The sequence below is a fragment of the Haemorhous mexicanus genome, chromosome 5 (assembly GCF_027477595.1).
Source record: "Haemorhous mexicanus isolate bHaeMex1 chromosome 5, bHaeMex1.pri, whole genome shotgun sequence".
In the NCBI taxonomy this organism is placed as follows: Eukaryota; Metazoa; Chordata; class Aves; order Passeriformes; family Fringillidae; genus Haemorhous; species Haemorhous mexicanus.
Genome location: NC_082345.1, coordinates 64,350,778 through 64,364,715, shown reverse-complemented (window position 1 = coordinate 64,364,715; position 13,938 = coordinate 64,350,778). Strand labels below are relative to the sequence as shown.

Here is a 13,938-nt window from a genome sequence, read left to right as displayed (position 1 = left end):
ACGTGTGACTAGCACATAATCTAAACATCATAAAATTCACATCAATACTGTCCCTCTTTCATTAGACTTCAGGACACAGCTGTTCTTCATGTTAATTGCTCAACTCCAAACTTTCAGGAATTCATAAAAAATTGACATCTCTTAACGGGGTTTTTTGCAAGCCAGGTCATCTTGACCAATTTATCATGCTTTATACTCTTCAGTGTTCTGACTGCAATAATATCATGCCCATCAATCATTATTACTCTCTCATTTTTTTTTCTTTCAGGCTCCTGTGGTCTTATGCTAAACCACCTGAACTTCATGTCATTTTAACCAGTATAATTTAAATCACTGAAATGATCAGAAAAGCTTTTACTAATTCAGTTTTGTTCTTCTTGATAAGTAAGTTGTATACTGAGAATTACCTCCTGAGTGGGAATGTGAAAACAAAGACATTTGTCTCTGCTAGGTACATGTCAGAGGGGACAATATCAAATCTTCAGTAGCTCAAAGCAAAGTATCTTACCTGGAGGTTCAGCCAGGGAACTGCAAATTTAGAACTCTGTTCTTTTCAGAGTTTTGTTACCCTTTGTACATGGGCCTTTCATTAACATCCCTTGACAAATATTCTGCATTTCAACACTAAATGTTGTATTTTCACATCTAAAAGTTAACCATGTAAACCTTGGTCTTGTGACAGATTTTTCTTCTCCACTTGGTCTTCTCTCTCACAGTCTCCAGCTGTTGTCAATCTTTCTGTTCTACCTGAATCCCTGTAGCCAGGAGTAAGCTCATCTGTCAAGCTGCTGTGAAGGAGCAGGAAATTGGAAATTAATTATTCCTTTGAATAACATCTGGATCCAAAGCATCAAATAATCATGCTATTGCTTATCCCCAGCTTTCACCACTGTGGCCAAGTGGCATGATTACCTTTTTATTATGTTGCCATTGAGTGTTTGTCATTCCACCATGTGGTATGAAAATGAGTCGATTATGGTTAACACACCTGAGCTCCTGACACTACCCATTTCCACAGAACAGATTAAAAAAGAAAATTAATAACATTTAGAACCATGCAGACAGGTTGATGCCTTTTAAACACTAAATACTGAAGTTACTACTGTGTAATTTAGTAATGACAAGCAGTCAGAGGAAACGAGGATGTTCTCTAAGTCTCTGTAATTACACTTATTTGTTGCTTTATGGTGAACTTTTGTCCAGTGCTCCCAAATCTCAGGGAAATCAGAAGGAGGGAGACTGAGCTCATTAACAACATCCAGGGCCATCTGAAATGCACTGGCATACCAAGAAATCTTTACTGGAATGGCAGAGTAAGGATGACAACTGAAGCTCTGAAATGTTCCATATATTCTGTGTCATATCTGCCAATCTAGGACAGATTTCTGAATAACATTAGGTATGGCAGCCTGGATACTAGACCTGTGTTTCTGCATCTGTGTTAGGTTCCTAATTCACAGAATATGACATGAAATTTTACTTCTCTGAATATCAATATCTAAGTCTGGCATATGTGTTTTTGTGTCTATTATAACTGATGGGGACTTAAATTAACAGCTGACATGTAGGCATCCTATTTTGTTGAGATGCCCATGGATATTCCATCTCACTTCCCACCAAAGGTCCTTTTGTCACAGATGACAACACTAGGAGGATACACATGCAAGCAAAAGAATGGATTTATTGTTGAATGTTTTTTCCCCCACACTTGCTGAAGTAATTTTGTGAATGTATCTTCATGAAGAGGACTTTAGGACACAGTATTAAAACAACTTATGCACCATCAACATTTTAACAGAAAATATTTGGAACATGCCTTGATATTCATCAACGTGACATATTCACAGTGAGATTTCTTTATTAGGCTTAGAAAGTGTTAAAGCTTAAATGGGAGTAGAATCTAAACACATGAAAGAGCAGAGAGAGTGATATAGTTAGGCATAGTTTCTGACTGTCAGAGAGCTGCAAAAATATGATGCAGTATTCCTGAAGTTTTTGAGGCTTAAATTAGCTTTCTCTAAAGCCACGCTGAGTTGTCAGACATGTTCTTAGCAAGCATACAAAGTCTTTATGGGTATGGCAGCACTTGCAGACCCTTCTAGAATCAACAGCCACAAGCTGTCAGGGTTCTGAAGTCTCAATTTATACTCCAAATGATGTTGCTGGTTCTGTGTGTATGACACACACCAGGCTTTTCACCTTGCTGGGTTTGCTCTGCTCGGGGCAAGTTGCATTCAACAATATATTTTTTGCTTGAGACAAGGCACTGCTTTCATTACCAGTTCTCACAGCATTAGAGCAGTACAGTCAAGAGTGTAATTTCTAGTCTGGAAAGAGAACCAGTGACACTCTTTTTAGCAGCAGTCGTTGGACAACAGACACAAGCAAACCTGGAGATTCTTCAGGGAAAATTTCCCTTCAGGCAAACAAAAGGTTCTTTTCCATGTCTGTGAAAAAATATACCCTTGACCTTTTCAAAATGTAGATAGAACCTGTGAGCAAACATCTGAGATGTCTTGTTCATCATGTATGAGTACCTCTGCATGCAGACTTTTCCTAATTGAGTTAGTATTTAAATAAAAATACATATTCTTAGACTTCAGAGAGGAAAGTAACTACTACAGAGAGTTCATCCACTACTACCTGCACCTCCAAAACAAAAACTAGGATATGAACCCTAAGGATTTGAACTTTTAGTAGAAACTTCTGTCATAAAAAGAGACAAGGCTCTTCCTCAATTCTATAAGATAACTTTTTCTACTCCAGGTCAAGTTGTCCCAGTAAAATCTGTTCTGCAGCAGCATTTTCTCAATTCCAAGACATGACTGTCCTTCAGATAATATAGTTTGCTATCAGCAAGGAGATAAATCTGTAGCAGAGTAACACTGTTCTTGTAATCGGTGTCTGAAAAGAGAAGACAGTTTGTGTAAAAAATGAGACATTCTGTAGGTGTTTAGTGTCTAACTTTGTCCTTGGAAAATAATTCCTTCTTGTTGACCACATAAAAAGCTTGTTCCAAAATTGTATTTTTCATTTCCACAAATTGAGATTTTTATTATTTTTTCAAACTCTGGTATATTTACACATCAGAAGCTGTCACTAACTGTTGCATTTGCCTCTGCACTATTTTATATATAATGCAAAAATTCTCTGCCTCACATCCAGATTAATTAGAAGTACTTGTTGGTTTTTTTTCCTGGTTTCATAAATTATTTTAAATCTTTGACTGATAAGCAATTCACAGAGCTGTAGCAGCTAAGGAAAATAAATACCTGTGTGTCCATTAGAATGTAAATTAACTCATTACTGTGCCTGCTCCTGACCTTTTCTGATGGCTGTATTCTTGCTAACAAAGACTCTTTGCTATTCATGAAAGTGAAATTTAATGGTAGCTTGAGATTCTCTGGTGTATTTTAGATTACATTCTGATAGACTCAGGTGACCGGTGAGGGTCCCAGCTTGAACAGCAAATACTTCTAGCATTCATGACTTTGAATAGCTATCCTTTTTCTAATTATTTGTGAAGATTTGAATATTGTTGAAAATTTGTTGCTTAAGCAGGCTAGGTCAGTGAAACCTCATGAACTGCACAAAAAGGACTCCTGTGTTTAAAAAGTTGAATATTGATAGTACCTGATCTCACAGTCATTTAAGATTTTGTATCAGCTCTATAAACATGGAGACTTAGAATCACAGAATCATAAAAAGGTTTGGATTGAAAATACCTTAAGATCATTGAGCCCAACCATTAACCCAGCTCTGCAAAGTCCATCACTAAACCATGTCCTGAAGTACCCCATTTACACATCTTCTGAATACCTCCAGGGATAGTGACTCAACCCTGGGCAGCATGTTCCACTGCTTGGCAATCCTTTAGGTGGAGAAATGTTTCCAAATATACAATCTACAATCCCCTGTGCAACTTTAGGCCCTTTTCTCTCGTCATATCTCTTGTTACTTGGGAAAAGAGATCAACCCCCACCTCACCACAGCCCTCAACCTGAAATGTGTAGAGCAAAAAGGTCCCTCCTGAGCCTCTCTGTCTCCAGCTCCCTCAGCTGCTCCTCATCAGACTTGTGCTTCAGAACCTTCACTGGCCATGTGCAAGCCCTTCTCTGGACCCATTCCAGCATCTCAATGTCTTTCTTGACCTGAGAGGCCCAAAATTGATTCAAGGTGTGGCCTCACCAATGCTGAGTACAGGGGAATGGTCACTGCCCTGGGCCTGATGGCAGCACTATTGCTGATACAGGTCAGGATGCTAGTGATTGTAAGACTTCTCCCAGCTGCTTATAGAATATTTCATGAGCCTCTTCATCCTGGATGGGTGGTCTACAAAAGACCACTGTGTTATCTGTCTAGCTGGCCTCTCTTAACTCTTAAACATTCAACTGTGTCATCACATCACTAAGCTCCAGACAGTCAAGACAGCCCCTAACATGCAGACCTGCCCCTTCCTTGCCTGTCTCTTCTGAAGAGTTTATTGTCTTCCATTGCAGCAGTCCAGTCACGTGAGTCATCCCACCATGCTTCTGTGATGGCAACCAAATCATAGCTTTCCTTCAGTACCAAGAACTGTGCTTACAGCTCCTCCTGTTTGTTGCCTGTGCTGTGTGCAGTGGTGTAGTCATTCTCCAGCTGGGCTATTGATCCTGCCACCTTTTTGGGGGAGAAGCCCTAATTCACGTGTGACCACTGTCAGCTGCTTCCATGGTTCCTAGCTCATTAATAACCCTCATGTCTGCTGCTGCATGGATCCATCCCTACCTCCACTGAGACAGCAGACCAGTGGGCATTGCTAGCACACTGTCCCTCAGTGACATGCAGCCCCCAGGGTTACCTCTAGCAAGCCTGGTTTTATCCTTACTCTTTTCAAATCCAGTTTAAATCTCTTTCAATGACCCCTGCTAACTCCTGTGCATAGATTCCCCACTATAAGACAACTGTACCCTATCTGTTCTGAAATCCTGGTGTTCTCTAAACTAACCCATGATCAAAAAAATAAAATCCACACTTTGCTGGTGCCACCAGGCTCAGAACCAAGGACTGATCTGCTGGTTCTTGCTGTTTCTTCTGTAATAATCTTCTGCAACTGTAAAAATAGAGGAGAACACTACCCGAGCTCCTGATCCCTTAACCACTCATCCCAAGGCCCTGAAGTCTGTCTCCATTTCCCTCTAACCTCTTGTTGCAACTTCATCACTGCCTACCTGAGGAATGAATAATAGGGCTGTGTTTTAACCAAGGCTGCAGGGAGGCAACAGGCTTCCATAACAAGAGGGTCTGGGCTGCATACTGGGCCTTCTGTTCCCTTCAGAAAGGAGTTTCCTGTGACAATGACCCATCTTTGTTTTGGAGGGCAGCTTTGGCACAGGGAGCAGACCAACTTGATGACAGCATCACACCCATGCTGGATGAAGCACCAGCCTTGTCATGTTTGGCTCCACTTGCAGAGCCTCCTACCTGCTGTGCCCGGATACCTGGAGAGGTGAGGTGGTGCCAGAGGCGATGCACTGGGCAGGCACTTGTCACCACTGCCACCAATCCATTAAGTCTCTGTGTTCAGCTGGGGGAGAGGATAACAAATTCTCTCTATCATGAGTCTTGTCTATCTGGGGAGCCTCTCCCTGGGAATACAGGGAGTGAAGGTTAGAGCACAGTGCTGATAACACCAAGGTCATGGGCTCAATCCCTGGATGGGCCATTCACTGAGAGTTGGGCTTGATGATCCCTGTGTGTCTGTTCCAGCTCAGAAAATTCTGAGATTCCAGCAGTCTGATACTCTTACACTCCCCCTGATTCCTCAGCCTACTCACTTCCTCCCAGGGGTGTCACTGAGCACAGGAGCTCCTCACTCACTGTGCCAGCAGTCCTGGCACAAGGGCAGTGCAAATCCTGGCACTGGGGTGGCACTATGTTCCCACTGGAGTTCCACCTGGGCAGCTGTGTTCCTCATGCTGGGTGCAGAGTTAGGGAGGCCATGCCTTTCTTCCTGTAGCTGGCAGGGTTTCAGCACCATTCCTGTGTGCCCTTCTGTGCCAGCTGCCACCAGACTGTCACATCATGCCCTTGGTGCCACACCATGCCCTGTGTGCCCACCCTGCTGATGGTGCTCCTGTTTCTTTTATCCTTTGGAGGAAGACTTGACCTGGTGCTTCTGGTCCTGTTACTGTGGCATGCGCTGCAGGCTGCTACTGGCCCTCCTCTGAGCTTCCCAAATTCAGACAGCTCCCCCATGCACCTCACTGGAGCACTCCACAGGCAATCATGTCAGCACCAGAGCCACTCTCCTCAGCAACTTCAGTAGGATGAGATCAGGTACATTTTCCTAAAGTACTCTTCTACCTCTAGATCATTTCTGATAAAATTCTGTCTTGCACTTTATGCTACGTGTCAAGAAGTCTGAAACTCTGAAAGAAGAGCTGAAACAAAGACTTGGAGAGCCAGACAGGGTGGTACCCCAATGGGGTAAAGTTCTAGCTGACCTTCCTTTGAACAGTCCCTGCTTTTTACCCATACTTTCATAAATTGTCTGCAGACAGAAATATGTTTAATCCTTGGGATCACTTTTCATAGGTGTAGTGGGCCAAAGAGTGAAAAACAGTGATGATTTAAACTGGAGCACTACTTCTGTTGCTGTTTCACTTGGGTTGAGAACAGGAGCAATGGAGTAATGGAGCATAAAGCAAAGTGCCAGCACAAGCAACCACTGAGAATCAGTTTGTACCATTGTGAGTGTTTTTTCAGGAAAAGCTGGGTTAATAACATCTGAGCATATGTATATAGCCATAAAGAAGAAAGAGGTATTTCCCAGTTTTATTAATGGGAACTTGCATTTGATGCAAATGATGACTGTAACCAGCCTTCATGTCACTGCAACACAGTGCTCTTTCTGTTACTTGCCAAGCTGCCTGTATCTCCCCTACTGCAAGGGAAAAGGCACTGGCTCTAAACACGTGGAATGATGTGCCCTGATCAAAGGCAGTGGGTCATTCATCTCCCTCTGATGTGGGGTGTGTTGATTTTTGGCCCATTGCATCAGGTGCCATCCCAGCTAAAGACCAAATGGATCCTCCACAGCATGGCACCATCTCTCTGCAGGACAGCTGACAACAGGAGTAGCTAACTATGCTTGAAGAGCTAGAGCTCCCAGTCTCCTTACACCTACTCTTTATTTCAAGGTAAATCAACTTTTTGTTGTTGCTAGAGTAAGAGTCAATATTTAGAGCTGTTTGAAAAAGATGGGCCTTTGAAAAAAATATTATGTAATGATGATTGATTTTATTGGACACGGAACTACTAATTGCCATTCCCAATACATCATCTGATACTTTAAACATGACATGATCAGCTGAAACTTTTTATCACCTGCTTGTTTTCATAAGTATTATTTCCATTTATTTTCATTATTGTCTCCTTTTAGATTTTGTTTACTACAGTGTATAAATTAATTAAATTTACTACTTCTCATTGATCATACTTCTTTTCCTTAAAAGGAGAAAATATTTGAAGAGTAATTGAATTAATGGTATATATTGGTTCTGTATACACACAAAAATTTACCACTCCCACAAATATTTTCAGAATTTTAACTCTAGGATATTTTAAATCTTAATGAGTCAATTCAATGGTACAATTAGCTCTGTGCACCCAATCTGACCACAACTAACATAGCTCCACAAAAGGTAAACATACTTAGGGAGAAACCAGGTGTAGTGTGAATGGTGAGAAACAGTTCCCTGAACCTGCCAAAGGTGAACACCTGAGTCTGAACTCTCAGTGTTCTCACCTGTCACATCCATTTGAAGTCAATGAGTATTTGGTACCTTTGTAAATCAGGCCCATATAGACCACTGATAGACATCTCAGGGATTCCAGTAAGAGAAAGAAAAAAAGCACAGAAAAGAAATCCAGTGTTACAGTACATTTATCCAGTAACTTTTCTAGAAGGAAAAACTTTTGCTTGAAGTGTTGTCACATGGATGTTGACAAGATGCCCATGGAGTCAGTTAATGCTCTGGGAGTGCTCATCAGCCATCTGTTCAGTGACTTCCAAGCATCTTGGAAGGAGAAAGGTCTGTTCAGTGCTTAAGACAGCTTTGCTCAGGAAGCCATATGCAACAAGGATATTAAAGCACAAAAAACTCCCAAGAAGCCCAGAGAAAGCTAGTGGGCTTTAAAAGGGAAAGTGTGACAAGTGATGTGGAGGGATGTTGACTTACCCTGAATGTTGCTTTAGATTAAAAACCTCTGTGTTGGAGGCTGTTGGGCTCCTCCCTGCAGCACAGACTGTCACTGCAGAAATGAAACTGCTCCCAGGCTTCAGTTTAATTATCCATGCACATCTGCCACAGAGGTGAACATCCTTAAAAGTCCTGTGACTTAGCAATAGCTGTGTGAGTTACTTATGATTCTATGAGGTGTGAAGAACTTCTCCAGGAAACAATGCAAAATAGTGAGGATAATGAAGATGGAAATGGAGCAAAAATCATCCCCATGGGAGCTGACTAATAACCAAGGGCTGATTTTGTACTACTGACATTACAGAATTTGCAAAAAACCTAAAAAGGAAACTAATCTGTTTTGCAAATACTCTAAGTCCTGCCTGATAAGCTGCTTTTAGAAAACTAAACTTTTCAACAGTAAATCCTTGCTGAAGTGTAAGGCACATGATACCTATAAGAATATTTTACAACAAAGGCATACTTAAACTTGGCTATATGAGGAAGTAGATACAATGAGTGTGATGTGATTTGTCTTTTGTTACAGGATATCTTCATCAAAAAGGAGAAGTACAGTAAACTGAAGCTGGAATTTGCCTTGATCTGAAAAAAAAAAAAAAAAAGAAAAAAATTTTTTCTTCCTGCTACATTTGAACCCAAAATCAGTTTTCAGTTCACAGTGTTTTTTTAGTTAAGTTACAACTTAGAAACCATCACAGCTCTGATTTCCAGGAAAGCTCATGTTGGAAGGTGGTAAATACAACTTAAAAAGCAATCTCAAAAATAATTTTTGTAACACTGCTTTATGAAAAAATGTAAATCTGATTTTTAGAAGACATGTGGTTGTTACTGTACCTCAGCTTATTTTTTGAAATTAAACAATTAAAATGTTCATATGTGTTGGCCACCAGCTGCTGTACCTTATTACAGTTTAAATAGCCAACCTGGAATAAGGAATCATTCTATTCTCAAAATCAATTTTGCAGAAGCATATGAGGTTATGTGTTTTTCTTGTTGCATGCTTACATGTTGCCACAGTATATTCCTGCTAGCACCTGGCTGAATGGTGGGGGCTTTTTTAACAAAAGCCAGGAACCCAACTGTCCTTTCCCAAACTGATGCAGACCTGTACTGGCTGTCTTTACAAGGAGTGCTAATAGAAAAGACACAGGAATCTTCAAGAAATGGGCTACAGCTGGTGTGGTCAGGTTACCATGAGGAGGGGTGGCTGTCAGGCACATGGGTGAGCCAAAAGCCACTCATGGTAAGAACAGGCTGCATGGAGTATTTTTAGGTGGATCTAAGTTGACTTTTGTTATTTCAAATTTTAAACCTGTGTGTGGGTATGGAGGTGAGGGGTGTTCATATGTAAATGTATAAAATATTTTCAGCTACTCCAGTTTTTATGAAGACTATCCCAAGTCGGACAGCAAGGGGCTGGGAATTTGGGAAGGGAAAAGAAGAAACCTGGAAGTGGAATGAGGTTGTCAGAGCTTATCCAGTATATGTTGCTAGTTGGATGTGAGTTGATCAGAAGGTTGGGCAATTTTAGTATTGTATTAGTACTCAAAAGAAGTTGAAAGCTGCATTTTTTGGAGAAGAAATTTCAACCCTGTTGATAAATCAGTATCTGCATATAAACTGATGCCAGTCTGCTGGCAGCTGTCATTCAGCTGGGATCCTGATCTCCCTGTATGCTCACATGGCATGTGAGGAGCACCAGAAAGTCAAGGGAAAATGTAGTGTGAAGTGAGGTCAAACTAAAAGAAAGTCCACTTCTCATTGCCTGCTGTAGATGTGGCTGCAGACAGACAGCACTGCTGAGTGGACACAGAATAGACATTGTTAAGGTATATTCTTCTGGTGAGATTTTAAGCCTCAGTTTTCTACATGTAGAGGATTTGTTTCTTTTACTCTTGTGGTGTTCTACATATCCAATATCCTCTTGAATTCTTGAATTTGCAGCATTTGTTGCATGTGTTTAAATACTGGTGATAATTATGGATGTTTGGTACACAACAATTATCCATGATCAGTCTTACATTGAATAACTGATAATGTCATATATTCTATAAAAGTCAGTTTTCTTTAGGTTGGAAAAAGGATTTTTAGTTCAGCTGTGAGTGTAGATCTTATGTGAGACAATATTAAAATAGTCAAGAAATAGGAAAAGATGTAATATAAAGTTCCTTTATGGAACTAGGCCTTCACCCCTTTGGCCTAGCTCCTAATCTTTGACAGAGGTGAGAGATTATCTCATTTGACATGAGGTCAAGGTGTAACAGATGGAATTAAATCAGAAGAATGGATTTTACTATTAGTCCCAAGGTTTGTTACCTTTAGAGATTGTTGCTTCTATAGCACCCTTTTGTACACATATGGATCTCCAGTTTATTTTTTTTTTTAATTTTCCTTTGGATCTTTTGCTTCTCTGGCATCCTATATCTGTTAGTTTTCTAACATAATTTCATGCTGTGTGAATAAATATTGCTGCTTTTTTTTTTTTTGAGTGTAGATGTTGTCATTTGTATGTTGCAGTCTGCACCCAAAACCTCCAAGCTAAATATAAGTTTATATTCTCTTTTTTTAAATGAATATTTGGATTTTTTAATTGAGTGGCTTTAAAAAAAAACCCTTAACTTGATGTATATGTCATTGTTTATTTTATTTTTAGACACCTATTATATTTTTTATTGTTAGTAAAATTTTTATGATATCTCCAGCATAACTTATTTTTAGGTGGAGACAGTAGAAAAATAGGGGAAAAAAGGCCTTTCAGTTTAATCAGGAGTGATTTTTGATGACAGCAAGTTGTGGGAGGTGCACCAGTATCAATGGGTAGGGGGTGTTACCTCTGCCAATATTTTCTGAACAACAAATCAGGGTAGTAAGTTGTTTTTAGCAAGTTTCTAGTCTCATCTTTTGCTCGGAGCAGAAAAGTACTTCTTAGTTTTCACTCTTATTAACAGTACAGAAGCATAGTGGGCAATAAAAAGGTAGCCATCTGCCATCCAGTTAGTTATTTAATAAGTTTCTGCTACAGAATCTTTAATACTGAAAGTGATGTACAAGCCAGATCTATCAAGGATGCCTGTTATCTCAGCTTGAGTTTACAGATGGAAAGAAATCTGTCCACTTGTTAATAAAGCAGTTTTTATTCAGGCACTGTAGAGTCAGTAAACATAAACCTTTCCAGGATTACTTTTCTCTTTTTTTTACCTTATTTTTTAAAAAAGCACATCAGCATTACTAAATACCCAGTGTTTCACTACAAATGGCTCAAGTGCTTTTGCACTGCAAGATACTTCAGTCAAAATTAAGTATCAGGGCAGAAAAGATTACCTCATTATCACAGAATTCTACAAATCTTAAATATATGTGCAAATATAATTCCTGTTGTGATTTTTCTTTAGAAAGATACTATGCTAATGCTCTCTTAATTTTAATTTTCTTTTTAGACTCACTTTAGAAAAAGAAATAATGAAGTCAGTACTACTCTTTCAGCTGAAATCATTTTTTGAAAGAAAGAGAGGCCCTCCTATTAGATATCTCACTTTAGGTGCCATTTCTGTTTCCGACAAAACAAATGAACACTTTGTTATTAGCTTTTAATTTTACCTAGGAAGGTCCACAGACTTTTTTTTTTACCTGCTATTAAACTGAGAATGAGTTTTTTAATGAAAGCTATGTTGAAAGCTGGTATTTTTTTTAAAAAGTGACCTAATACCTTTTGTAAGGCTTTTTTTTTTATTTAATACTTTTTAAAGGTTTTTAACATTGTACTGCATAAGATAGGAAGAGTGTTTTCAATGAGTGTTTCAAATCATTTCCTTTTATGAAGAAGACATATCTGGAGTTTTAAACATTTGTAAGCTACAAGAGTTGAAATTTAGCACAGTCACTGAAGCAAGTTATCAATCAGTCAGTAACTAAGGAAAAGGAGATAACCACTTGTGTAAAAGAGGTAGTCATGCATGACTTCTTGCTAACTAAGACCAAAACCAGGAGAGTATAAAAATAAGCAATCCTTTCAAGACTTGGCCACCTTATCTAGACTAATGAAACCATGATTTTTCTTTAAGCTTTTCTTCTAAAAACATCTCTTGTATTATTAGGTTTTGTTGATGGGATGTTCTGAATGCTTCTTCCTAAAGGTGCGACTGCATTTGACACATCAATACCAGGTCATTTGGTGTCTTATCCAATGTCCACCAAGACATTTGGAAGTCCTTTTGATTAGTTCTTTTAATTTCAACCTAATCCCATGCTGTTTGTAAAGTATGGCAATGATCTCAATAGCTCCACTTGCATATATATATATATATATATATGTATATATGTCTATGTGTGTATATATATATATATATTTCTATCTATTTTTTTCTTAGAAATTATCCCTCGTGTTTTGTGTTTTCACCCCTTGTGTGTAGAGAATTTTCATATCTATCAATATTATCTGCAGACCTGAATGAGAATGGGAGCATAGACACCACTTAGCCTCCATTCTTTATGCATCAGAAAAAGCTGCTAACATTATTTTTTGTTTATTTCAGGTTTCTTTTCTCCATGGAAAACTCCAAAGCCTGTAAGTTCCCTTTCAAAATTGTACACATTGAGTTCATAAGATGGCTATCATGCAAAGCAAATCTCTGTAGACTTTCATCTACCCAGCCTGTTCCCAGCTCATGGGACACCTCTCAGCAGTGACACAGCACCAGGGGTGGCCTCCCTGAAAAGCTCTGAAGGTCTGTTGGCTTGGAGTCTGCCAGAAGTGGAAGAAGGAAAACCCTCATGTTAAGATGGGTGGCAAGAACCAGAAATGTGGTGGCTTAAAAATAAGAGGTCTGGAGGAGAAGGCAGCAGAAATGAGTCCAGTCTAGTCTTCTAGTTGGCAAATTCTTTGAAATTAACCACATGCACTTTTTCTGGTTTACTAATGGCTTGAGTTTAACATCCTCAGAGATTGTTACTCTTTCTTGCATTAGGAGATCTAGAGCTGCAGTAGTCATTTCAAATAAGAGCTTGGGCTAGATAACTGACTGAGGTGCCTTTTAATCAACTTTTCTGTGTTTCTATGGTTTTGGCAGTAAAACCCAAGGTGTAAAGACTTCCCACTGTAAGACTGTAAGCAATGACTGTTTATTCTGCTGACACTGCATTATATAATTTTTTGAATTTGTGACAGCATTCACAGTATAAAAAGAATTTGTAGGCTACTATTTTTGGTTGTCTTTTTTTATTTTTGTAGGGGGTTGTTTGGTTTTTGTTTTGTTTTTTTTTTTTTAATTTGGCTTTTTAACTGAGATTTTACAGACCTTAGAGTAATTCCTAATTCTCCACAAGGGTGTGTAGAGGAACTAGATCCTAAAGACTCCTAAGAGCAATGGGAATAACAATAGCAATAACTTTTAAAGCACTTAGAGCCTTCTTACTGGGGAGCAAACATTAAGTTTGAACTTTACATACTCTCATATTGGAACATGGCATGCTTAAATTTTGCCAAAATAATTTTTGTACCCTGTCAAATACAAATAGCAATTAATCAGCTGATGCAACTTTGTCAGGCTGCTTCAGCTTATGGTGGTTTTGCTGTAAAAGGATTGAGTCTGTATTCAATATATAGGAATAAGTATTGCATAAATTATTGCTGTGTTCATCTATGTAGCAGGACATTTTTGAAAATAAATCTGATTATTGAAGGCTGGCTTGCTCTCAC

General features: G+C 39.1%; 1 protein-coding gene across 3 annotated transcripts in view; it reads left to right on the top strand.

Moving 5' to 3' along the window:
- The window catches only part of MAGI2 (membrane associated guanylate kinase, WW and PDZ domain containing 2), a 697,971-nt gene that overhangs the window by 595,278 nt on the left and 88,755 nt on the right, over positions 1-13,938 (top strand). For all 3 annotated transcript variants that reach the window (XM_059847430.1, XM_059847429.1, XM_059847431.1), the window contains exon 11: positions 12,776-12,807. In XM_059847430.1, coding sequence (XP_059703413.1) covers positions 12,776-12,807 — 32 coding nt within the window. The remainder of the gene's footprint in view (positions 1-12,775; positions 12,808-13,938) is intronic.